This window comes from Marmota marmota, unplaced genomic scaffold (genome assembly GCF_001458135.2).
Source record: "Marmota marmota marmota unplaced genomic scaffold, marMar, whole genome shotgun sequence".
NCBI lineage: Eukaryota > Metazoa > Chordata > Mammalia > Rodentia > Sciuridae > Marmota > Marmota marmota.
Genome location: NW_026000082.1, coordinates 44,666,857 through 44,693,677, shown reverse-complemented (window position 1 = coordinate 44,693,677; position 26,821 = coordinate 44,666,857). Strand labels below are relative to the sequence as shown.

At 51.4% G+C, this 26,821-nt stretch overlaps 1 protein-coding gene and 1 long non-coding RNA gene across 2 annotated transcripts in view; one reads left to right on the top strand and one right to left on the bottom strand.

Moving 5' to 3' along the window:
* Positions 1-194: 194 nt before the first annotated feature.
* The window catches only part of Lrrc38 (leucine rich repeat containing 38), a 37,494-nt gene continuing 10,867 nt past the window's right edge, over positions 195-26,821 (bottom strand). The window contains exons 3-4 of the mRNA XM_048782722.1: positions 4,775-5,041; positions 195-337 (exon numbers count right to left, since the gene is read on the bottom strand). Coding sequence (XP_048638679.1) covers positions 4,788-5,041 — 254 coding nt within the window. The 3' untranslated portion in view covers positions 195-337; positions 4,775-4,787. The remainder of the gene's footprint in view (positions 338-4,774; positions 5,042-26,821) is intronic.
* The window catches only part of LOC125620514, a 21,199-nt gene continuing 2,251 nt past the window's right edge, over positions 7,874-26,821 (top strand). Inside the window, exon 1 of the long non-coding RNA XR_007352256.1 lies at positions 7,874-8,013. This is a non-coding gene — a long non-coding RNA (uncharacterized LOC125620514). The remainder of the gene's footprint in view (positions 8,014-26,821) is intronic.

The window sequence follows — 26,821 nt, the reverse complement described above, 5'->3', positions numbered from 1 at the left end:
ACTGAGCTACAGCCCCAGCTCATATATATACATACATACATATACACATATATGTGTATACACACACACACAAACACACACGCACACAGTTGTAGATGGACACAATACCTTTATTTTATGTATGTATTTTTTAATGCGGTGCTGAGGACCGAATCCAGTGCCTCATTCATGCTAGGCAAGCATTCTACCACTGAACCACAATCCCAGTCTCACCAGCCCTTATTTTTTATTTTGAGACAGGGTCTCGCTAAGTTGCTGAGGCTGGCCTTGAACTTGGAATCCTCTTGCCTCAGCCTTCTGAGTAGCTGGAATCACAGGCAAGTGCCACTCCATCCAGCTGTAATAAAAATAGTTTTAAGACAAAATATTAATGCACTCTTAGAACATTGTTTTTTTTTCACTTGACATTTTATCTGTCTGTGCCCGTTGTTATTACAAAAATCATAAATGTCAAAATTCAGTACAATATCTGCACCAGTAGTTGCCTAAACAAAAGTTAATTTCTACAAAACCATTAAACTTAATGCAGTTCTATTGAAAGAGATTCAAAATTCCCTCAGTTAACAAGATATAAATAGTGGTATATATGTTTTAAAGCAGAAAAGCCCAAAAAACCGAGGAGAAAATGTTAAATATTTTGGTCTGACGGTTCCTACAAGTGGTAACTTCCAATACGTATAAAGGAAATGTTCATGGATAAAACTCTAGAGTGCAAGTAGAAAAACAATCAGAATTTACCCCAGGCTACATCGTTAAGTGGCATTAAGTGGGGGCACCATGTATGGCCCCATGTCACTGTGTTCTACATCTAAAGCCTTCCCTGCAAGGCAAGTTGCAAAGTTTAAATGAGAAGACAGGAAAAAAGACACTCTTTTTTTTTTAAGCTGGGCATTGAACTCAGGGGTGCTTTACCACTGAGCCATGTCCCCAGTCCTTTCTATTTTTTTATTCTGAGACAGGGTTTCCCTAAATTGCTGAGACTGGCCTTGAACTTTTGATCCTTCCTGATAGGAACTGGTGTGCTTTGTTTGGCTCTTTTCTTTGCACAAATCACTACTAGGCATCTCTGTGAGGCTACTCCTTGTGCTGGGAAGCAGCCACGTCATCAGGAACTCTACAGAGAAGAGCAAACCAGCTTTTCAAAACTACACCCATGTGTAAAAGGTAAATCACCACGCACCCCGTTTATTGCCCCAGTTTATCGTGATTAGATATAACTCACAAAAAGAAAAATGGCAATTTCTAGTGACAATATTAAAACATATTTAGACACTGGCATAAGGAAAAAAATATACATTTATATTTTGTGGTAGTGGGGATGGAACCCAAGGGAATACCACTGAGCCTCGTCCCCAGTTCTTTTAGTTTTTTTTTTTTTTTTTTTTGAGACAGGGTATTGCTAAGCTGCTGAGGCTGACCTTGAACTTGCCATCCTCCTGCCTCAGCCTCCTGAGCTGCTGGGATGACAGGCGTGCGCCACCGCACATGGATTGTTCCCAGGTTTTCAAAGGAATTTTATATCCAGGAAGTAATGGTTTCCCTGAGCATTATGTGAAAACCCCTCTTTTCCCCCCAGAATAATGTTCATGCTAAAACTGTGGGATATGGAAAATACTGTCCCTGCCTCACTCATGAACCCCTTCAGGGACTGCTGCACAGGGCTGGTACCATGACCCTCGGGAGGCAGCGTGACCCTCGGGAGGCAGGTTGAAAGACTAGAGGAGACAGGGTGGGAACTTCATCCTCCAGAACCCACTAGAACAGGGCCTAGCGCCATGTCCATAGCCTGGGCACCACCTCCGGAGGATTCTGGGAGAAACACACTCTTCAGTGGGGCCGAGAAGGGTTCAAGCCTGCAGCTGTGACCCAGAGAGTGGTGCTCCTGGGGATGGGGAACAGGTGATGGCAGCTGCTCCACACAAGCCTGGCTGAGTGTGTGGCCAGGCTGTGAGCAGCCGGTGACCGAGAGGTGATGACATTAAGTAGTGTCTGACTCCCGGCTTCTGTGCTCCTCCCACTGAGCTCTTCTGGAGTCTTCTCCCCTCCCTGCATGGCCCAATGTGAGTGGCGCCTCCCTCTGTCCTGAGTGAAAACCTTCCCCCAGGAGCCTCCATTCCCATCAGGGTGTAAGTGTCGGCTGGAGCTTTCAGACAGAAACACTAGCAGCGTCTCATGGCTCGGGATGAACAGTTTCGGGTGCCTACATGGTTTTCTCAACAGAAGAGCCACCTTCCCCGACATCAGAGCCCACTTGGCAGCTCCCTAAGGTGCTGAGGTAACCATGGAGACCAGGAGGCGGCTGCTCACTTCTCTACCTGCCCAGGGACTCTGAGAAGACAGCCCCTCTGAGCCAAGGATCTCTGGGTCTGCTCAGGGTTGACGAGGGTAAAGAAGGGTAGGGAAGGAGAGGGGCAGAAGAGGAAAGAAAGGAGGGAGGGAGGGGAGAGAGGAGGGAGTCAGAACCCGGTTTGAAGGCTACCGATCACAGGAATACTGGTTTTATATCAGCTTGATTGGGCTACAGGGTGCCCAGATATTTGGTTAGTTCTGTGTGTCCACTGAGGGTGTTTCTGGATGAGATTAACATTGGAATAGGTAGAGTGACTTAGATGACCCTCCCTCATGTATTGGACACCATCCATTCCACTGAGGACCTGAAGAGAACAAGAAGGTTGAGAAAGGGGCCATTTGCTCTCTGTCCCCCTCACTGCTGAGCTAGGGTTCTCCTACCCTTGGATCAAATGTCACCATTGGCTTCCAGCTCACCAGCCACGGCTCCTGCTCCTCAGCTTCCACAGCTACGTTAACCAATCTCTTATAGTAAATCTCTTTTTACACCTCCTATTGACTCTGTTTCTCTACTTCTCAGAGACCCCTGAAGAATATGCCCTCTACCTGCTCTAGAGCAGCTCCCAAGTTACTCTCTATCACAGAAGTTCATTGATTTTCTTTGTGCAGAGTTTCTCTACATGCAATGATACTTTTGGCTCCTTGCTGGTCCTATGTCCTACCCATAAAAATATAAGGCCTTCCAAAGAGAGTAGGACTGTCTTTCTTAATTAAAGCAGTATCTGGCATTTAGCAATCACTCAATAATTACTAATGGAAGAAAAAATAGAGAGATGAAGGAAATATAGCAGATATATTATGAAGCTGGGCACATTGGTGCAGACTTGTAATCCCAGCTCCTCAGGAGGCTGAGGCAGGAGGATCACAAGTTAGAGGTCAAACTCAGCAACTTAGAACCTTAAAAAGGGGTGTGGATGTAGGTCGGTGGTAGAGCATTCCTGTATTCAATCCTCAGTGCTGCAAAGAGAAAATAAAAAGATATCTATTTTGAGTAACAAAGGAGAAATGTCTTCCCCAAATATCCCAGGACCTTCTTGAGAGCCTTCCATCCAAGATTCTGTCGCAGCCCGTCCAATGCTGCTCATGTGATGTCTTGCATCAACCCCGGGACACACAACCTCTCACATGGTCTCCAACCGAAGTGCTGTGTTCCACATCCTGAAAATCGCTGCCTGTCACAGCCCACTACAAGAAAAGTTTTCCAAAAGTTCCAGAGAGGACGAGTCAGGGCCTGTAGAATGGCCCAGTGGGACAGGCTGAGGAGGACTCAGGAGGGGCTGGGGGAAGGGGAGCATCGTGACTCCAAAGAGACAAGTGACTGTCCCTCCTCTGCATGTTGCTGCCTCTCAGGAAGAGGGTTGGGGTTTGTGTTATACCAATGAAGGTTTTTCCAGTGACTTACCAAAACAACAGCAGTGAACGCCCTATGGCCAGTTCTCATTTCTTTCCTTGATAACCATTTTTAAAAATTAATTTTTCAAGGACCCAGGGATTGAACTCAGGGCACTTTAACACTGAGCTGCATGCCCAGCTCCACCTCCCTTTTTTAAGACAGGGTTGCTGAGGCTGGCCTCACTTGTGATCCTTCTTCCTCAGCCTCCTGAGGAACTGGGATTACAGGCATACACTTTGTTCCACCTTAGCTGAACGCAGTCTCCTAGTCTGCTTGGGCCACTATAACAGAACACCACACCCAGGGTGATTTATAAACAACACATTTATTTCCCACAGTTCTGGGAGCTGGAATTGGGAGATGGGGGTGTCAGGATTGAGCTCTGATTCCTGGTTCATGGATGGCTGGTTTCTGGCTGTGTCCTACCTCCTGAGGGAGTGAGGGGTTCTTTGGCATCTCTACTCTGAGGGCGATCAGGAGAGTCCCACCCTCACAACATCCCAAGGGCTTCACCCACCCTGGGGATGAGGAATCCACACAGGGAAGTGGGGGGGGGGGTCACAAAGGTCTATTGCACATAGATTGATTTGTTCTCCATACAACATCCCAAGGCTGCTGAGGCCTATTATATGGAGAGAATCCTGCTTCCGTGGAGGAGGCTCTGAACTGGAGGCCCTGCCTGGGCAGCTTCCCGGCCTTGGGCGGAAGAGGTTGATCCTGGTCTCCAAGCACAGCTACGGCCCAGAAAGAAGGGCTGGAAGATGCGTCTTGGCATCTCCTGCAGAGACCCTGGCTGGATCCTCCCCGGCCCCGCAGCCTGCACCGAGAGTCGGCCCTGCTCAGGAGCGACCCACCCAAGCTCCCCGGGCTTCTGGGCGCTGCGATGGGCGGGGCCAGCGGGCGCCCCAGTCCCCTTCGCCGCCAAGGAGACTCTGTTCTGTTCACGGAGGGTGTCTGGTGCCTCCCTGTCTTCAGCGCTTTCCCCTCCCTCTCCGAGAGGCGCCGCCGGCTGGGGTTTGGCAAGGGACAGGCCCGAGCAGGGGGCTCAGTCGTCCTCGTCCTCGTCCTCGTCCTCCGCGTCCTTGTTGGGGGCGCATCTCTGGAAGCACTGCACGACGGTGGCCAGGAAGAAGCTGGAGATGATGGCCGCGATGGAGACCGCCACGCCCGAGAAGATGATGATGAACAGGTCGGTGAGCGACAGGCTGAACTTGCACTCGCTGAAGCTGGCCTCCGACAGCTGCCGCAGCGCCACCCTGCGGTTCTCCGGGGGCAGCGAGCACTGGATTTCATCCAGGCCTATGGAGAGGAGGTGGCCAGAGGGTCAGCCTCAGCCCTGCCCAGCGGGAGTCCCGCCCCACCCCAGACACAAGGGGACAGGAGCTGGACCGAGCAGAACTGGGACTTCTCTAGACCTCAGAGTCACCATTGTGGGGAGAATCAGGACAGGGGCTCTTCCTGGGCTCTTAGAGGGTTAGGGGCCGTTTGGGTTTGGAGTTAGGGTGGCATGGGGGGGCGCTACACTCCACTTAGGGCTGGGGACCTCTCTAGACCCGGTCACAGCCATCCATGGCGGGGAGCAGGAGGTGGCATCAGGTGCAGGGACTGGGAGCAGGGCCTGTTAGGTGCAGGACAGGCTGAACTATGTTATCTTCAGGGCAGGCCAACAAATGTTAGCTGCAGGATGGCCCACGCACTCATACCTCCTTCTGTCTGGTCCTTTATCACCTGTTTGCCTCAAGTCTGAACATTCAACCCTGCTCAAGGCTGAACACTTAACCCCCCCTTGGGCCAACAAGGCAGCTTGCAGACCCAGAGGCCCCATTAGATTTGGGCTATAAAAACTCCCTCCTGCCGGGCCCCTCTCTCTTGCTCTTGCTCTCTCTTCTTGATCTCTCTGTCTCCCTTGCAAGCATGCTCTCTGCTCTCTCTCCTCCCTCTCTCTGTCTCTCTCTCTTTCTCTTTCTCTCTTTTCTCCTCTGTTGCACTGCTGCAAAAAGATCTCTTGGTCGCTCCGAGTGTTGTGGTCACTTTTCTTTCATTGATGCCGGTGAGTTTCCCCTTCCTGGAGTCCTAAACCCAATGGTGGTGTCAGGAGGATTTGACCGTTGATTGTCCGGCAAATCTCTTTGCCCACCTGCGGGGAGAAAAACACCCCACCACAGCCTTCAAGGCCACGGTGGCCCTCAGGGACTCCTTCCTAGGGCAGAATAGACTCCTAGGTTCAAACTTATTCCCTTCCCTTCCCAGCTGGTAGTTTCCCAGCATAGGCTTTGTAGGTCTTCCTCAAAGGACTCTGTAACCTCCAGAGACACACAACAGAGAACTGAACGTCACCCCACCCAGACCTTCATGGTTTCGGTGGCTCTCATAAAGTCCTAGTCCTCTCACCTTCAAGACTCTGCCGCTAGAGAGACACTTACCCTCCCCTTCCTCTCTCTTCCCCTGTCTCTCTCTTTCCCCTCTTTCTGGCCCTGGGAGTCTCTGGCCTCTCCAGGAGGGGTCCCGAAAAGCCTTGGCCAAGGTCTCCCACGGCTCTGGCTCCGTCCAGAACGAGAGCCTCAACTGTCAGGATTCGGTGACGACCAAACCCTGCAGCTCGAACCTGCCACTAAGGCACTCCTGATTTTTGGCTCTAGCGGGGATGCCCCTTTTGCCAATAAATCAGTTTCCTCCTTCTCTCTTATACTATCTTTGCATCTCCTTCCTTCTCCCCTATACTACGTTTGCATCCCCTTCCCTCCTCCTTATACTACATTTGCAACATGGGTAATGTGTTTTCTCTGCTGGTCGACTCTCCCCTACAATGCCTCTTGGATAACCTCAAATCCCTCTCCTTGACACCAGACATCAAACCCAAACAAATGATCAAATGTAGCACCCAGGCCTGGCCCACTTATCCCTTAAACAACCAAAACAGATGGCCCCCTTTTGGGTCCCTGGATCCCTCCATTCTAAGGGATCTCTACAATTACTGTGAGCATTCGAAAAATGGGTAAAGATGGCTTATGTCCAGGCTTTCTTCTTGCTCTGATCCAATCCTGCTCTCTGCACCTCTTGCAAACCTCTGCAAATTTTTCTAGCCTACAAACCAACACCCACAACCACTGATCCCCAATCTTCTCCTCCTCTGGACTCATCCACTTCTTTTGACCTTGCTGAGAAACCTCCACTCTATCACCTGGCTCAAAAAGGTCCTCACCCTCAACCTTCTGCCCCAGCCCCTCCGCAGTCACCCCCACCTCAGCAACCTGATTTCTCCCCTCCAATTACTAGATCAAAAACCCAAACCTCGGTTGGTTCTCAGACCATTGCCCCTTACTGAGGTAGCAGGTACTGAAGGTACCCCTCCACCCACTCACTCCTCTCTTCTGTCAGCACCCACACAGGGTCCCACCAGGTCTTTTACCAGCTAACCCAAAGCTCAAACCAGCTGAGGAGAGCCTTCAGGCTCCTATTCAAGATCTGGTGAAAATGGCCTTTAAAGGTGCTTTGTCATCACTGAAAACAGGTTACTAAAAATTAAAGTCCCTTACAGGCTTTTTGAGATATTCACTCCCATCCTGTTCTTCTGCTCAAGTTTTCCTTGCTAGGGAAAATCCTATTCTTTTACATCTCTCCTTCCTCATTCTCAGATCCACTGGAGCTGCTCTCAGCCCCACCTTCCTGCCTGCCCCCTCCCTACCAGAAAAGTCTTAACTGACCTTCTCCAGAAATCTTCACCATGGCTGATTTTAGGACTTTCAGCAAAAAAAAATCTCTACAAAAGAGTTTAACATAGATAAACTTCCTCTTTTCATATTGCCCTGTTTTACTTGGCCACTGCTTGGAAAAATCAGCACTCCAAAAGCTAAACACCCCCTTATTAGTTTTTCACAAAATATGTGAACAAGACCTCTGGCCTTGAGCTGGGGCTTCACAGAGATGGCTACAGTTCTAAGATAAGGAAGTTACCAACTGGGCTCCATGGTAACAGCTGTCAGGGGGAGGAAAGAAAGGGAAGAAAAAGCTCTCCCCTCCCAAGTGTCCTTGAAAAGTTAACTTGCCCAGAACAAAAATTTAAAAAAAAAACTGCTTTTTGTGAACTTCTGCAGACTCTGAACTTCTGAGCCCCTCCCCTTACTTGTTGGGTACAAAATTCTGAAACTACTTAAACTTGGGGTTCAGGGGATTAATTGATTACAACAGAAGCAGTGCCCTCTGAATCCGGTTGCAACCAAATAGGACTGTTTCCCTATCTTCGGTGCTATCTTAGGTGCCTTGCCTTGTCCGTCCCTACAACAGTATAATTCTATATACTTAAACATTGTTCATGTTTTCATGAAATGGTCAACAGATGTGATTGATTGTGTGCTGCAAATAACAAAATATCTCTTATTAAAATGGAATAATTTGCCTAAATTCAGAAATTTACAAGGATTGTTTCAAAGTGTGAATAAAGAAGGAGTTAACAGATAGGAAAGAGAAATTAGAAGGTTCTAGGTATGGATTTAATAGAAGGAAAATGTGTTTCTGGATAAGAGAGTCTATTAAGTAAATAAGAGGGTTTAAGCAAGTGATGAAGAAGGTCTGTGTACGTTGGCTATATAGATGTAATTAAGTGCTATAGAAGGTCTGTGTATACAACTATGGTTAAACAACAACTGTTATTTTGCAATATTGTAATATGTTATTTCTTTAAGAGCTAAACTTGATTAATATAAAACATCAATGTAATTGTGGTACTATTACTCTTCTTTGTGTATTAAATGTCTTCATATTTCCCAGGTATTTAAGTCTTTAAGATAGAAGCTTTAAAAAAAAATATATCAAGCTGGTGTTCTCCAAAAGGTTGCATGGTAATTTTAGACTTATAAAAATAACATATTGGAGATTTATTTGTATCATTTAATGTTGTATAACTGGACCTGTTATCAATAAGATTAATATGAAGTTCTATACATTGAGTACAATTTAAATGTAATATCATATTGTACTAGTATTCATGTGACCTCAAGCAACAATATATGTAAACTTTTATAAAATGATATTTAAAAACAAAGATCAGCTCAATAATAGAACACTTTACCTAAGATTTATAAATCTTAGCCTTACCTGAGATAAGGCTCTGCCTTCCATCTTACTATATGTCAGAATGACTCCAAAGTAGGCCAGACTTCAGGTAAAGCCCAGTACTCTTAATTTAAGGTGAAACTGACTTATGCTGGATGTTTATGATCAAGATTTAAAGTTAAATTAAAATGGCCAAGAAAACTAATATTTCGCTCTTACCCTCTGAGTCAATCTGAATCCAGGGAGCAGGGAACTCCTCTAAAGAGCTTTGCAACTCCGGGCCAAATAACCTCCTGATCAGGGAGATTAATGAGACCACTGGAGAATGAAAAGCCAATCCGTGCACTTACTGTGAATAGGAGGGTCACCGGAGAAGGGAGACATCCCTGATGCTTTCAAGGGAAGCCACATGGTCAAGCAAGACCTGGACCCATCCTGGTGCAAATGGCACTAGCAGAACTAAGAAGCTGCTCTCAAGTTCCCCCATGAGCGACCCCTATGGGAACTCAGCTGACTCTTAACAATAGATAAAAACAAAGTCAATTTTGACCAGCTTGATCTTAAACACCTACCAAAAACAGTTAAGCCAAAACACAGTCATTCCTGGGAGTATTGAAGGACAAGAACAGCTAGAAAAGAGGAGACAGCAACTAGGCCAACAGGCTCCATGGGGAATGTTCAGTCAAGTATGACCTTGACTCCTCCCCCTAACAGAACCCCTATTAGTCCTCTTTATGTTTCTCCTAATAGAACCATGTCTATTAAATTGCCTACAGAAGTTCCTGCAAGATCAGATACACAAATTCACCAACCAGTCAGTCAATCAATTACTTCTTTAAGACTACCAGCCCTGATGCCCAAGACAGAGACCTACGACTCATGACCAACTCCTCTAGCTCCAGAGACTCTGCCCCCACCTAAAACCCTCTCTAACCCCTTTTTCCAGTTTTCACAACCCCTCTTTCACTTCATAGGAATGAGAACTACTCTCCAGCAGGTCCACTCTGCTTATTCTGTCTGCTCTACAGTATCCTCACAAGGAAGCATCAAACCTAGACTCCCCACACCTCAGATGAGGAGCCACTAGCCAGGCAAAGACTGGTAGATCAACTTCACTCACATGCCTAGGCACAAAAAGCTTCACTACCTACTTACTTTGGTTGATACTTTTTCAGGTTGGATAGAAGCCTTCCCTACATCCAGGGAAACTGCTAACACTGTTGCCTCCATCCTCATTGAGCAGATCATTCCCAGGTTCAAACTTCCCGCCTCCATCCAGTCAGACAACAGTCTGGCCTTCACTTCTCAGGTTGTTCTACTAGTCTCCAAAGGCCTCAACATCACATGGAGGCTCCACATCTCCTACCAACCCCAATCCTTGGATAAGGTTGAGAGCCTAATGGCATTCTCAGGGATCATCTCACTAAACTTGACTATTGAACTTAGGCTCTTCTGGCCCACTCTCCTGTCTTTGGCCCTCACCTGAATCAGGCAGCCCCAAGGACCCCCTCAGACCTTAGCCCCTTTGAGCAATTCTATGGGTGCCCTTTCTTAATCAACCAAAGTTTTCCAATCGCTCCTCCTCCCCTTGTGTCCTACCTGCCTAATCTCACACTTCTATGCAAACTCCTAAGTGAACACACAGACCAGTGCCTTCCTGTTCCATTCATTGCCTCAATCCCAGCACAACCACAAACTGAATTGGACCCTCTTCAACTGGGTGACTCAGTCTTACTTCAGGAACTGCATTCTCAATCATTGGAACCTCAATGGACAGGACCCCATACAGTAATAGATACTACCCCAATGGTGGCCAAGCTTTTGGGCCACTCTCCCTGGTACTATGTCTCCTGCCTTAAATAAGGCAACTGTTCCAAATTTCCAGTCCTGGACTTCCACCACGACCACGAAACTCAAAATTTCTCACCAACCCTCTTCTTCTACTAATCATTATTCTCTGTCAAGTTTTTATCTCAAACCACAGATGCCGCTTCTACATCCAAGTAACATGGCACCAGGATGACACCACCCACTCTCAGTTTATGGGTCAAGGCAATTGCCCTTCCACTGGCTGCAATCAGGCTGTCACCCTTAACATTACTGGATTCAACCAAGCCACCTCCAATACTTCCTAGAGTCCCTGCTACAGGACCAATGGCTGATACCAAGAATCTCCTCCATTCATGACTGGTTTGATGCCATCGACGACTTGTGGCTTCAAGGAACTTTTATGGACTTTACCCCCACCAAAGTAGTTATCTATAGCCACTGAGTGTTATTTTTGGCTGCCCTGGTGTTCTCAGACCTGTCCCCTGAACATTCCTCCACTTTTCCTCCTGGGTTCCACGCCGCCCACCATTAAGCAGGAAGTAGCTAGAGGACTTTACGATGTCCCCCATGTCACTTAGAAAAACAAAAAGGGAGGAATGTTAGGTGCAGGACAGGCTGAACTATGTTATCTTCAGGGCAGGCCAACAAATGTTAGCTGCAGGATGGCCCATGCATTCAAACCTCCTTCTGTCTGGTCCTTTATCACCTGTTTGCATCAAGTCTGAACATTCAACCCCACTCAAGGCTGAACACTCAACCCCCCATTGTGCCAACAAGGCAGCTTGCAGACCCAGAGGCCCCATTAGATTTGGGCTATAAAAACTCCCTCCTGCCAGGCCTCTCTCTCTTGCTCTCTTGCTCTGTCTCTCTTCTTGATCTCTCTGTCTCCCTTGCATGCATTCTCTCTCTCTCTCTCTCTCTCTCTCTCTCTCTCTCTCTCTCTCTCTCTCTTTCTCTTTCTCTTTCTCTCTTTTCTCCTCTGTTGCACTGCTGCAAAAAGATATCTTGGTCGCTCTGAGTGTTGTGGTCACTTTCCTTTCAGTGCCCACCCGGTGGCAGGACCCTCCAGGCTTCAGGGCCATCCCCCCACTGGATGCCAGGCTCCTCTCCACCACCCTCAGGGCAGACAGGAAGAGAGGCTTGCCACCATGTAAAGCCCCACCACCCCAACACAGGAGAGGGGAGGAAGAGGAGGCAGCTGGAGGGGGCTTTCCTGTGGCATCTGGTACTTTTGTTTTGTACTGGGGACTGAACCCAAGGTTGTCATCCACTGTGAGGACCACAAATCAAGTCAAGATGGCGCCTGGCAGTTTGCCAGGAGGAGTGGTTTGTGAGACAACGCCACGGAGCCATTAAGATGGTGGAGATTCCTTATTGGCTGATTGCTGTATCTGGATGATTCTAATTGAGTCAAGCTGTGTGTAATCAGTTAGGTATATATACCTCTGCTGTTCCATAATAAATTGGCTCCGGCTACCTTGGGTGCCTGCTACCTTGAGTTCCCGCTCAGTTCCTGCTTCAACCTTCAAGTTGCTTGTCACCTCCCGGTTATTTTGCCCAACCGGACTGTGGCAATCCTCCACTGAGTTACAGGTTTCATAAGCTGCCGAGGCTGGCCTTGAACTTAGGATTCTCCTGCCTCAGCCTCAGGGAATCACTGGGACAACAGGCATGTGCCACCACACCCAGATGGAGTATTTGGTACTTGGAACTTGAGTGAAGCTTCATGGGCTGAAGAGTCACCAGAAGACTGTGCTTGGATGCAGGCTCCCAAGGGATCCATCCAGGAGGTCCTGGGGGCGGGGGGCTACTCTGCATTTTTTTTTTTTTTTAGTACTGGGCATTGAAACTAGAGGTGCTCAGTCACTGAGGCACATCCCCAGCCCTTTTGTTTACATTTTACTGAGAGACAGGACCTTGCTAAATTACTGAGGCTGGCTTTGAACTCCCGGTCCTCCTGCCTCAGCCTTCTGAGCCACTGGGATTTCAGGGAAGCACCACTGCGCCAGCCCACTCTGCATTTTCTAATAACTGGGGGATTCTGTTGTGGCCAGAGGCAACTTTGAGAAGCTTCACTATCCAAACATCCAAGGAAGGGGCCTGAGCCCACCCCTGATATGACCAGAGGAGGCCTCTTGAACTCTGCTTTCTCTATTGGGTTGACTGTAGGATTTCACTTGAGTGTTTGACTAATTTAAGAAGAAGCCTCAAACCCTCCAGTCTAGAAAAACGTTAAAGACGGAGCCCATGCTGAGTAAGGGCTTGCTAATAATAACCACCATCTCCACAAGGATCGCTCCATAGGACTCACCCAAGCTCTGTTCTGAGCACCTGACTTAGATGAACTCATTTAATCCTTACAACAACTCCGTAGAAAGGCCTCGTCGATATCAGCCCCACTTTTGAGATGGGGAATGGGCTCAGACAGGTGAAGTCACTACTCAAAGTGGGACAGCTAGTAAATGGCTGAGCCCCGATTCAAACCCAAGCAACCTGGCTCTGGAGCCACTATGCCTCCAAAAGGAAGAGAAAGGGAGAGAAGCCAGGAAGAGAGGGCAGGGTGGGAACAAAAGACTCTGGCACTTCCTCCCCAGGGCTGCCATCAGGAAGCCACCTGGTGATGGGTAAAGGGTTCATAGCATGTTTAGAGACATCTGTGATGACTCCCCCGTTTTGGTGAGCTGTTTCTCTTGGGGTCCCCCCGTCTGCCATCAGTGAAGTAGGAGGCGGTCAGAGTGGCAGGCAGGTGAAGTCTGTCCCTACCCTCAACTTAGATGAGCCTAATGGGTGACCTGCCCGAGGCACAGACACCGAGCACCGTGACAGGTGGCTCTCTAAGCACTTATTTATTGATTCAACAAATGTGTTGAGGATTCTGCCTGTGCCAAGGAATTGATGACAAGCAAGGAAAATAAGGACCCTACCACCCAAGGATGTAAACTCTAACGGGAGAAGACAGATACTCATTCAATCATTCAACCAAAAAAAATTTTGAGTACTTACTTTGTGCTAGGTCCTGGGGCTGCAGCAGAGAACAAAACAAAACTTTGGCCTTCTTGTGCCTTATTTATTTGTTTGTTTGTTTGTTTATAGATGGGGTCTTGCTGCATTGCCCAGCCTGACCTTGAACTTGCAAACCTTCAACCTCAGCATCCCAAGTAGCTGGGATTACAGGCCTGTGTCACCGCCTGGCTTCAGCTTGCAATTTAGATGACAAGGGAGTAGATCAAGAAATACATTAAACTGTTAGGATGTAACACCAAGGTGAAGCAGTCGAGGGTGAGTGGGAGAAAGGACTCTGTAGATGGGGAGGTCAGGAGGAACAGTCTAAAGGGTAAGGAGGAACCAGCCGGGAGATCATTCTAAGCAGAAAGCCTGGGACAGGGCTCAGCATCTGAGAATCACAGCGTAGCCAGCAGAATGAGAAAGGAGAATTTAGTATGAGCTGAGCTGGGAAATGGACCTGTATTGAGATGAAGCCTCTGACTGCCAAGTCCTCTGAGTGAATATTATGAACAGAGCCCCCATTTGACCACCAAACCTCAGTGGACATGAACTAGAGATACAGGCTACGAAATGCTGAGCCACTAGAGGGCCACTTGTTACCAAGCACATTCTACCCATCCTGACTGACACATGCACAAAATGAACTATGTACCAACCCAAATGACTGCTGTGATTCTGCAGACCTCAGGTATAAGAGAACATGTGATATTAGAATGCACAAAGAGCTCAGAGCTTGGTTCTAATCTAGAAGAGGAAGGATAAACAAATAGAGCAGTTGTAACAGTTTCATTATGCTTACTACCTGCAGATATGGTTCTATGTATAGGGGACAGGGTGGGGACATAGCTCATTAGTGGAGTGCTTGCCTAGGATTCATGAGGCCTTGCATTGGTACATAGTTCATACTATGCATGCATTAGTCAGGATGGGTAGAATGTGCTTGGTAACAAGTAACCCTTAGTGGCTCAGCACTTCACCAGTCTCTATTTCTAGTTCAGGTCCTATGACATTTGCTTGTGGAGTTGGGGGGCTCTGTTCATCAAACCCAGGACTGCCAAAACATGGAAAAAGAAAAAAATCTCAATCTTGATGCTACCTATCTATTAACTCAATTCTCACAGTAATGCACGAGGCCCATTTATGAGAAAACTAAAGGACCGTATGCTGGCAGGACTTTCTTTGGCAACAGGGCTTCATAGTGGAAGCGGCAAAATGAGGATCTGGGCCTGGCACTCGGCTCTGGAGGCCCACGCTTACCCTTGGAGGGTAAGGTCCACTTCTGCAGTGGAAGTAGCCAGAGAGATGTGAGGACATCATCCTGACATTAACTCACCCGCCTTCCTCACTACCTCCCAACTCTCGGGAAGAACTTCTCTAGCTGTTTTTCAGAGCTTTCCAGTTTCACAGAGCTGACCCTCACCCGGTTCCCAGCATATCTGAAAGTCAAGATGAAACCTTCCCACCTTGCTCGTCACCAGCTTGTACCCTGCAGAGAGCTGCCCTTTTAATTGCCTGGAGCCCCAGTGACCACCTTGGGATTCTTCTTGGTGTGTCGTTCCTCCTCTAGCTCAGAAGCACAAGATGAAGGGTGCGTGTCTGTCCTTGTCCATTTCTTGTGTGATCCACAGCCCACCCACCGATGCTGCCCTCTCGCCATGGGAACTGTTGCCTAGCAACCCGACTGCACTCTCTCCTCCCTGAATCAGTGCCTGCTTTATAGACCCAAGGATTAGGTGGACCAGACCTCTGTGGGCTTCCCTGGCTTATACATGGCTACAGCTTTTTTTTTTTAAGAGAGAAAGAGAGAGAGAGAGAGAGAGAATTTTTTTAATATATAGTTGTGGGGTTTTTTTGTTTTTTTTTTTAGTTTTCAGCGGACACAACATCTTTGTATGTGGTGCTGAGGATCGAACCCGGGCCGCACGCATGCCAGGCGAGCACGCTACCGCTTGAGCCACATCCCCAGCCCCTGGCTACAGCTTTTGAGTGTTTCTTTTTCTTTTTTTTTTTTTTTTTTAACCCAGGAGCACTTTACCACTGAGTTACCCCTCCAGGCCTTTTTAAAATGTTTAATTTTGGGTACTAAGGTACTGAACCCAAAGGTGCTTTGCCATGTCAAGCCTCTTTCTTTTCCTTAAAGCAGCCAAACTTATCCAGGTACTGCGGTGCCCGCCTGTCATCACAGCAACACGGGAGACTAAGGCAGGAGGATCACAAGTTCGAGGTCAGCCCCAGCAGATTAGGGAGGCCCTCGGTAACTTAGTGAGAACCCGTCTCACAATAAAAAATAAAAAGGGCTGGGGACGTGGCCCATGGTAGAGACCCCCTGGGTTCCATCCCCAGTACCAAAAGGAAAAAGCAGAAAAAGAAAAAGGAAACCCATCGTAAGCCTACTTCAGAGCATTTTAAATGTTTCTGAATAACACAGACGAGCCCTGAGGCAGTGTGTTGGGGGTCCCTTGAAGACACTGGTTTCCTCAGTGGAAACCAGTCGCCTCCCTCCTAACAGCCCACCCTAGCCAGGGGTGCCAGGAGGTCAGATGCGAGGGACGGCAGTGGGAGGCGTGAGGCCCTGGCAAGTGCTGGAGCGGGAGATCCCTTGCAGCCTCCGCTCATATCAGGTCATGATTTAGCTGGGGGATCTTCCTGGAAATCCTCCTCCTCCGTGAGCAGCCTCAAAGCCCGGGGCACCCACTCTTGGGCTCCGACTTGAGCTGGCCTTGGACTCCTGGAGTCCCCTCTGATTTCCACAGTGTTCCCTGTGGCTTGAGATCCGTCTTGGCATTTTTACAAAGCGACGGTTTTCGAAATGTCACCTCAAATTCTCTGTGGCTGGGAGAAAAGGGCCTGTTCAGAAAATGCCACGTAAGCCCCCACCCCCCATGGGGACCAACCGGCCGGGCCGGTGCCCTGTGTGGCTATCGTGATAAGATGCACTGACTTAATGGCTTTCTGTGGCTCACAAAGGGCAGAGAAATAAGTTGAGCTGGACAAAGAGAGTCACCCAGTAGATGGCCCAGCAGAGGGGGGCAGGGGGCGGCTCCTAGAGCCATCTGCAAAGGCACCCAGACTGACTGCAGAACTCTGGAGCTGGGGTCTCTGACGCTGGGGTCTCCTCCTGCTCTCCTGCAGGATCTTGGGTTGCTTGACCCCCCACTGCTAACCTTGAGGGCAGGAGGCATCTTGGTCTGGGGGCACTGTCCCATGCACTGCAGGAAGCTTAGCAGCATCCCTGCCCCTTACCCCCCAGATGCCACAGCAGCCCCAACCAGAGTGCCAGTGTCCCTTGATGGGAGCAGACAAAGCTCCCTGCTTGAAACTGACCGCTCTGCTAAGCAGGTGCCTCTCAGGGACTGAATGCTTATGTACAGGGGAAAATGAACTTTTCCCGCTCTCTCTGCACAAAAGGCTTCTGTGACCTGGGACACTCAGGGGCTTCTCCCGGCCAGCAGGCTGTGATTCTGCAGTGGACATCAGCTGGCCTGTCCTCAAACCCAGTTCAGTTCTGACGCTACCTTCCTGGAGGTGGCAGCAGGTCCCAGGGTTGAGGCTTGGTGCCCAGGTCGGCCCTGACTCCGGTGCCATCTCAAGGCCAGGTTGCTCTCCCTGTGCTGCCCACAGACCGGCTGGGAACGGGGGCTCCAGGAACCCCCTCCTCTAGCTGGACTAATTTGCTTGAGAACCCAGGAAACTGATTTACCCGCTCACTATAAAGGGTTTGACGAAGGATGCAGATGCAGAGATGCGGGGAGGGAGGTGGGGGCACCCTCTCCAGAGCCCTCACCTGTTCCGTTACCTGAACCCTGACCTTTGGGGCTTTGTGGCGGCTTCATCTCGGAGGCCGAGATGGATTAAAGCATTGGCCACTGGCGATCAACTTGACCTTCAGCCCCTCTCCCCTCCCCAGGGGCTGGGGGATGGGACTCAAAGTTCCAACCCTGGACTTTTCCCAGGGACCAGTCCCCATCCTGCAGCTACCATTAGCATCGAAAAAGAATCTCTGGCTTCAGAGATGCCACAGATTTTAGGGGTTGTGTGCCAGGAAATGAGGAGTAAGATAAAAAACGTATTTCACGATGTCACAATTTGTGTCCCCCCAAGACCCATAGGTGGAAGCCCTGACCCCCAAAGTGATGGTGTTGGGGGACTGGCCTTTGGGAAGTGCCTAGGGTTACATGAGGCAGGAGGGGGGGACCCCATGATGAGGTTAGAGCCCCCATGAGGACAGGCACAGAGCTGTCCCTCTGTCTGTCCCTTTCTCTTCCTCTGTCTTTCTGTGTGTCTGTCTGTCTATCTCTCTGCCATGGGAGGACACACTGAGAAGGCCAACCTTCTGCAAACCAGGAAGAGAGCTTTCCCCGGGGCCCCGCTTTGCCGGCATCCTGATCTCGGGTTGCAACCTCCAGAAACGTGGGACGAGCCACGTGTCTGCCGTGGTAAGACCCGGGTCTGTGGCCGGCTGCTCGTGGCCACTGAGTAGATGTGGGTTACTGGGCGGTTCCCTGCGTTCATGCATCACACACACAGGTGCGTCTTCCCTTTGGGCGCCATGAAGGAGGGAGAGAGAGAAGGAGAGGTAAGAGCAGGAGGGAGGGAGGGAGCAAGGCGGGAGGCACAGTCACCCTGGCCTCCAACAGCAAAGGTGGCAGGACCTGGGCAGACACACTCCCAGATAGAAGAGGAGGGTGGCATGGGAGAGGAGGAGCTGGGAGGAGCTGGGAGGAGAGGTGGGAGGCTTGGAGGCCCTGAGGCTGTCCGCATGGGGTGCGGGGGTCCCTGGAGTGTCCCTGCTTGACTTTCCTTGCCCTTCCCCAAGCCACCTCTTCAGCTGTGCAAAGTACACATAGATCAAATGTCACATTGTTTCCTAGAAATAGACACTGTTATTTGTTGATAAAACAAAGATATCTGGAAAACAAACCAACGACAACAAAGAACAGCCCATAGACACATCCTCCTTCCTGCCCCTCTCCCCACGTTTTGTAAATAACCTTCTTGGTGCACAGCCAGGTTGGGTGGGTTCCTCATGGCTGCTTTTCACCGCCAACAGCCGAGTGGAATACCTGTGACAAGGCACATACCCTAAGTAGTGTCTACCTGGTCCTTTACAGAGAAAGTGTGAACTCATGTTTAGCGCTCAGCTCAGAGAACACCTCCTCTGGGAAGCCTGTCCAGGTGGCTCCCGGGCTCCCCCTTTCCTTGACAGACCTCCTCCAAGTCTGACCCCCTCTCCCAGGGGGCCTGGGTCTCCCAGCAGTCAGGGTACGCTGCAGGAATGAGAAAATCCAGATCAAGTCAAGCAGCCCAGGTGACAGGATCCTGGGCGGCCTTCCCGCTGGGAGCTGGAGGTGGGCCAGAGTGTGGGTGAGGCCTGGTATGTCAGCAGCACCGCCCGCCCGTGGCCGGCTCCAGGCTAGCTGCCAACCCTGCAGTTGGTTTGTAGAAAGCTCTTTCAGACCTGGGATTGAGACCCACTGATACCCATGGGTTCTTAGTGGAAAAGACATTGGGAACCACCATTTTTTTATGATTTCTTGCCTTCTTCATGGAAGCTCGTCCCAGGTGCGAGGTACTCCTCCTAATTATTACAGATAATTTGTGGGGAAAAATAAGAGCAATTGATAACAGCCCCCTCCCTGAATCTAAGAACTGAAAAATGAATGAATGAAGGAGAAGCTGGGATTCAGGAAAAGGGGGGTGAGCCGCCGGACCCTCTCCTGGGGAGGACTGTAAGAGCCTCGAGCTGCCTTCCAGCCTCTGTCTTGGAGACTGCCCCAATTTCCCCTGGGAAATGGATCTTTTACAGAGAAACCTACATCCTTGTCACCCTCTGCTCAACACCCCACCCCCGGGGGCTCCCCATCCCTCCTCTCAAAATGAAATCCACAATCCCCACCTCCATCCCCAAACCCCTCCATGTCACCTTGTTTGCTGTTCCTCAAACTCCACAATCAGAGGACTGCCTCAGGGCCTTTGTACCTGCTCCCTCACCTGACACACTATTTTATTTTATTTTATTTTACGTATCAGGGCTCCCCACCACGGAGCTATATCCTCAGCCGTTTTTGGTTTTTAGTTGCCCGTGCTGGCCTCAAACTTGTGATCCTCTTGCCTCAGCCTCCCGAGTTGCTGGGATTACTGGTGTGCGCCACTGTGCCTGGGTGCACCCCACTTTCTTCAGGTCTCTGTTCATGTGTCACCTTATGGACTAGGCCTCCTCTTCCCCATCTAAAGCAGCCACTCTCCCGACCTCCCCGTGTTCTCCATCCCTACCCCCAACCTGGCTTTATTTTCCACGCCACCCGTGCCACCCACATCCCTGCATGTGTTTAGGTCCCACCTCCCTTCGAGTCCCACTCAAATGTCACCTCACCCCCCTGCTGCATTCCGGGACTTAGAGCTCGAAAACAGCATTTGTGAATGAACCTACAAATAAAGACAGGCTCAGAGCACGTGAGTCCCCAGTCCACCTTCCCTGCAGGCGGGTCTCCTCCTTTGAGGAGAGAAGCTCTTCCCCAGCTTGGTCAGCAGGAGGAGGAGGATGCTGGGTGGGCGTCTCCCAAGCCTTTCCCTCCTGGGAGGTGGGAATTCTCCTTGCTCTTTGGAGGCAGGTGGATGGGAACAAAGCACCTGACCCTCCTGCAGCCTCCTCACGTCCCCGCCTCTCTGAGCTGCCTTTGTCCCTGCAATTTGCAAAATAAACTCTGCAGCTGGCACTATGGGGGACCCTGGGTCACAGATAAAGGGATGGAACAGGTGTGTTCCTTACTTAAAGTTGTCCACTTGGAATAATGGCCGGAAGCCTCTCTCCCCTGCTTGCTCAAGTTATTCCGGGAGGCAGGACCCAGGGGGCACCGGATTGCAGCAGGACGGGCAGCATCCTCACCTGGCAGAGCTGGTTTGGACCATGCTGCCCCCGGTGGTGGCCCTGGCTCACAGCACCCGGAGCAAAAAAAAAAAAAAATAGAAGGTTCTATTTGATTCTTAGGTAACAAATTGTCACAAGCCGGTGGCCTAAGGCCTCTGTAGGCCAGAGTCCTGAAATTGGAATGGAGCTGTCAGCAGAGCTAGATCCTGTGACAGTCGGGGCGGAGGGAGCTTCCCCTCCTCCTCCACCTCCTGGTGCCCCAGACGGTCCTTGGCTCGTGGCCTCACCGCCCTCCTCTGCCGCCCCTCCGCTCCACATGGCCTTCTTTTCTCTCTTTCGAATCTCCCCCAGCCTTCCTCTTAGAGGCCACCTGTCGCTGGATTTCGGCAGCCCTTCCCTGAGCCCGGGATGAGCTCCTCTCCAGATTCTTCACTTTAATTACATCTGCAAAGACTTTACAAATAAGGTCACCTTCGCGGGTGTCTCGGGTGCCAGAAGTTAAAACCCGAGTGAATCTTTCTGGGGGACACCCAATTCACCCCGCTACAAGGGACATCTATGTGATAGTCCCCCCCTGACCCTTTGGCTTCTCACCCTCCATCTCTCCTCACTGGGAGGTGTCCCTTGGGGACAGTCACCACTCTCCCCATTGAGCATGTTTTGAGGCAACCTTCATACAGCACACAGCCCTTTCCTGGCCGTGGCCAGCCGGGGACCTGCATCTCTTGTGTCAGGACAGAATCGCGGGTGCACTGGACGCAGCCCTGGCGGGGCCCATTCAGCCACACCCCAGAGAGCTCTCCAGTGGGGTCTGTTTCCTGGGCCCCCTGAGCCACCTGGTTCTGTTCTGCGCCTCCGGCTCCAGCCTCGTCCGTTCTGCAAATTGCCTGACGTCCTCCGGCTTCCTGTGGCCCGAGCTGCTGCCTAGACTTCAGAGGAGTTCAAGGACAAGCTGGACCCCTGTCCTGTCACTCTCTGTCCCTCTGCCCCAAATCACCTAACGCTGCCCAGCTGTCCTAGCCCCGTGCATAGTGGCTTGAGGGTCCTGGGAGGCAGTGGGAATGAGGCAGCTCGGCCCGCCTCCCCTCCTGGGCGACAGCCCCGTGGCAGGCCCCCTTGGTGGGCTCAGCTCCCCACCTCGGCCTTCACATGGGTCCCCCTCCAGCCCACATCCACCAGAGCCACAGTGGGCTCCGTCTGGCCCAGGCCCAGGCAGGACAGGCCCACGGCTCCCTCCCTTTAGAACCACCCAGCTTCTCCGCCAGGGCACACTCAGGGGAGATGGGGCCTCACCCCTGCGAGGGTCCTGCCTGTCACCCCCAGCCAGGCTCGCTCCCCTTGACTGATGACTTGTCCCCGCAGCTGACACCTGAGCTGAGAGGCTGACGAACTGCCACCCTCCATAAATAGATGGTGACACAGCAGATGGTAGATTGAGATTAATCTCTTGTGCCCCGACCGGCCCCTCGCCAACGAGCAGCCTGCGGTCAGGGAGATCTCGGGGCCTTTCCCTGAGCTGCGCTCCTGGGACAGTCCCACCCTGACCAACAGCAGCCCCCGGTAAGCACTGGTGTCCTTAAACATGTGTGGCAAAGGCTGTCCCCACACCGAGAAAGCAGAAAGGGGATAAAAGAAGCCCATGAACACGCGGTTAACAAGCTGCTCTGTGCCCTTCTAGGTTTGTTTCTGAGCGTACGTCTCCAAAAATCTGCAAGGAGAAAGAGCCTCCGGCCACTGTGCTGGACCACACGGAGAGCACCTTGCCATGCAACAAAAGACCACTTTTTTTTGGAACCAGGGATTGAACCCAGCAGGGGCTTAACCACTGAGTCCTATCCCCAGAACTTTTTATGTTTTATTTTGAGACAGGGTCTTACTAAGTTGCTGAGGCTGGCCTTGAATTTGCAATCCTCCTGCCTCAGCCTCCTGAGTCACTGGGATTACAGGTGTGTGCCACTGTCCCCAGCTTCATGGGTTATTTCTGTGAACTGCCTGCCGGAGACCTGTGCTGTGACCTTGGCAAGTCTTCCCCAGGTGTGAGAAGGGCCTGGTGGCAAGAAGGGCTTGGGCAGGGAGTGTGTTGACCCAGGCCCTTCCTCCACTGCCCACTCCCAGGAATGGTGGGCTCATCCTGGAAGAAGGATGGACCCAGAAGCTTCTCCTGGGACCCCTGGACACTAGTTCCTGCTCTTGGCAGGAGTTTACACCTCCCAATCACATCTTCTGCCTGCTGCTCCCTTGGCCAAAGTGACGCAGCCTGTGCAGGTGAAACCCCCTTCCCCACCCTCCCTGCCTGCCTTTCTGTTTTTGGTTTTGTTTGTTTTTGTTTTTACAGAGAGGCCCAGAGCAGTCAGGGAATTTGTCCAAGGTCACCTGGCATCTGGACCGGAGCACAGATCCCTGATTCCCTGTTTCGTGTTCTTTCCAGGCACCAGCTTCTAAATCCAGTCTGAGCAACTGGAGAAGGTGTGTGTGCTGTGGCTGCAGCAGCAGCCGCTTCGTGCTGCAGAGGAATCCTGCACAAGGAGACTCCTGCTCCTGCTCGGGGGCGGGGGTGCCAGGGAAGGCTGCCTCTAATTTCCGATAGTGCTGACCTTTGTTATCCACCGTCACTTTCATTAAATATCCGCCGCCTCACGGGAGGAAAATTCCCAATCACCCTCCCCATCTCAGCCGGCAGACACTTGGGCTGATTAAGTAATAAGCTGATTTCATGAAGAGGAGGCCATCTCCACAGCATCGGGTCAAGGGCTCGCCCCGCTCGCCCTGCTCTGCAGACAGAGCGGCTGTGGCAGCCTGGGCCCTGCCCAGGGTATTCGGACCGGCCCTGCAGCCTGGCCCCCACCCTGACCTCAGTCCTACCCCAAGCCCGGGAGACCCCATGTGGGTGTCCTCATGTGTCTTCGCCCTGGCAGGGTCTGAGCCGGGACAGTCACGAGGGCTAAAGTGGGATTCTCTGGAATTGCCACCAACATCACCATCAAAGCCACCGTCCTGACCCTCACTGCCACCACCGCCATGTTGTCCACCTCCCCAGGTCCACCGCCACCACTAGGTGGTCTCTGTCACGCCACCACCACCTGGTCCACCGTAAGTCCAGGCCGCACCTGACCCCTCCATCCTGACCACTGCCAATCTCCCTGCGTGGGGGACTGGGCTGAGTAGGGTGCCAACCTGTGCCAAGTGACTATGGGGACCTTGTGGCAGGGAACCTTCTGGCAAGACTGGTATGGGGAACTCTGAGGCAGCTTGGGAGTCTGGTGGCTCCCAGGGGTCCTGGTGGCCATCAGAGGGCTCAGACACAGCTCTGCCCTTCCAATCACCTAATGTCCCCAGCTTGTCTGCAGAGGAGGGCTTGCTGGTATGCTGGAGAGAAGACAGGCCGGGTACCTAGGGTGGAGGGGGTGTGTGGGACTGCGGCCCCCTCCCCTGATGCTGTCCTGGATCAGGACTGTGTCAGATCCCTCCCAGTCACCGGCTCCTTCAGGACCCTCTACGACCACGTGGAGCAGTGGTTCTGAACTGCAGTGACTGCCCCTCGGGGGACGTTTGTTAATGTCTAGTGACACTTTGGGTGGATGCTGCTAGAATCCAAGGGAAAGAAGCCGGGGATGTGGGTGACAGCACAGATGCGCGGGGAGCCCCACGAGGAGGAGCCGGCCGACTGCAGCCTACTGGGAAGGAGACACAGCCAGGCTCTTTCTTGTCTTTTCTTTTTTTTTCCCCTTGAACCAGCAGCTCCCTGGGTCACCCAGGCTGGCCTTGAACTCCTGGGCTCAAATGATCCTCCTGCCTCAGCCTCCCAAGCTGCTGGGATTCCTGGCATGCACCACTGTGCGCTTTCCATCCCCCAGACTCAAGCTCTGTCCCCCTTAAACAACCAGGCCTCCTCCCCTCTCCTAAGCCCTGCAGCCACCAGTCTACTTTCTATTTCTATGAATGGGACCACTTTAGGGACTTCGTAAAGGTGGAGCCCTACATGACTTGTCCTTTTGTGACTGGCTTACTACACTCAGCCAATGTCCTGAGGATCCATCCACATCAGAGCATGTGGCAGGATCTCCTTCCTCTTTAGGGCTAGGTAATATTCCATTCCAAGTACAGACCCGGTCTCATGGGGTACTAGGGATTGCACCCAGGGGCTTAACCACTGAGCCACATCCCAAGCCCTTTTTTTAAAAAAAAAATAAATTTGTTCTTATTAGCTATACATAAACCAGCCCCTTTTATTTATTTATTTATTTATTTTAATTTTGAGACAGGGTCTCACTAAGCTGCTTAGGGTCACTGAGTTGCTGAGGCTGGCTTTGAACTTGCAAACCTCCTGCCTCAGTCTCCTGAGTTGCTAGGATTATAGGCATGTGTCATTGTGCCAAGTAGTCTAGTCTTTTTATTTTATTTTATTTTATTTTTGAGACAGGGTCTTGCTAAGTTGTTTACGGCCTTGCTAAGTTGCTGAAGCTGGCTTTGAACTTGTGATCCTCCTGCTTCAGCCTCCCGAGTCGCTGGGATTACAGGTATAAGGGATAGTGTCCAGTGTTATTTTTTTAATGAAAAAAAAAAACTTGTTCTGAAAGCCCTGTGATGATCCAGCAACCCATGCACTCTCCCCAGCACACGCAGGACGTGTGTGGCTGTGTTTGTGCCCCTGACGTTCTAGACCCAGGAGATCTCAAGATGTGGACAAGCCGACGCACAGCAGATCCACCCTATCTGATCATAAAAGATGGCACGCGGGGCAGGCGGACGCTCAGGGCAGAGCGCTGGCCTAGCAGGGCCGAGGCCCTGGGTTCCACATCCGGCACCAAAAAGCAAAAAAAAAGACACTCGGCGCTGCCACCTCCCCCTCCCACCCCCTCCCCTGTCCCCCGGAGGCTCCCCCCAGTGCCCTCCTCCTGGGGCTGAGCAGTGCCCGTCACTGCGGCCTGCCCCCAGCACTCCAGGGCCACCTTCCCATGAGCACGCCCGTCCCCCTGGGCCCTGAGTTCCCATGTCCTGAGCAGCTGGGGACAGCTCGGAGCAACCTCCTTCTTCTGGGCAAGACCAAGGGGCAGGTCTGGGCGGGTCCTGGAGGTAGGACCCCGCGGCCACCGGTTCCAGAGCTGAGGTGCTGTGGGGGAGCTGATGGCAGGGGGACCCTGGGAGGCTGTGCAGGGAGGGGACCCAAGCCTTGTGTCCCCTCTGGGTTCACAGGTGGGAAAACTGAAGGGAGGCGACTTCCCTCGGCAGACAGAACCAGCCCCCAAGATGCCCACAGCCCACTCCTGGGACCTGCGAATGTGTCACTATTAGGATCTCGAGAAGGAGACCATCCTGGGTCACCCGGGGGGCTGATTGTCACAGGGTCCCTAGGAGACAGTGCCAGGCAGTCAGAGTCAGCAAAGGAGAGGTCACAGGGACGCGGCTGCAGGACGGGGACAGCCTCTAGAGGCCAGGAAAGGTGAACAGACACAGAGGGTTTGATTTGAGCCTGACAGACCTGCGTGGCCGTCCACGTCCCAGTCCTGCAAGGCCACTGAGTGGTCATTTTAACCTCCTCTGTTCATGGTGACTTGTTCCAGCAGCCAAAGGACTTCACACAGAGAGCCGGTGGCAGAGCTGTACCCTGGAGCCAGGTGTCCACTCTCAGTTCCCTTCACCTTTGGGGACGCCACATTGAGACACTGGCTCACAGTGAATGTCTGGTCCCCTGAGTGGCTGTGGAGGTATGGACTGACTGACTGCCATGGTAATGACAGCAAGGCACTCAACACCTGCCTCCTGTGTGACAGACACCGTGCCAGGCACTTTCCAGGGATTCTCTCTTTGACCCTCACAATACACATATTATCATCCATGTTTTATTCATGAGAAAGCTGAGGCACAGAGAAGTTAAGCAGTCTACCCAGGCTCACACAGCCAGCAACTAAAGAAGCTGGATTGAAACTGTGATGAACCTAAATCCCAAACTCGTGCTCTCAGCCACTGTGCTATGACCCCTTTAATGGCCACCATGCAAGATAAGGGGACTAATGTTCACCTGGAAATGGGGGGGAGGGTGTGGCTAGGATCTGGTCTTGGCTTTTCCCTAGTTTGCTTTGTGGCTTTGGGCAAGTGACTTAGTCTCTGAACCATGGTTTCCTACCTAAAAATGAAGCAGGGTAGATGAGATAACCCTACATACAGTCTTAGCTTTTCTGAATCTTCTGGAATGTTCGCTCCAAGAGGGCAGAGCTGTGGTCAGATTCACTACAGTGTCCTGAGCACCTGGCGCTGGGTTTGCTTGGGGCGGGGGGGGGGCATGGTCTGCTCGGTTCCGCTCTGCGTTCAGGTCACCTTTGGCT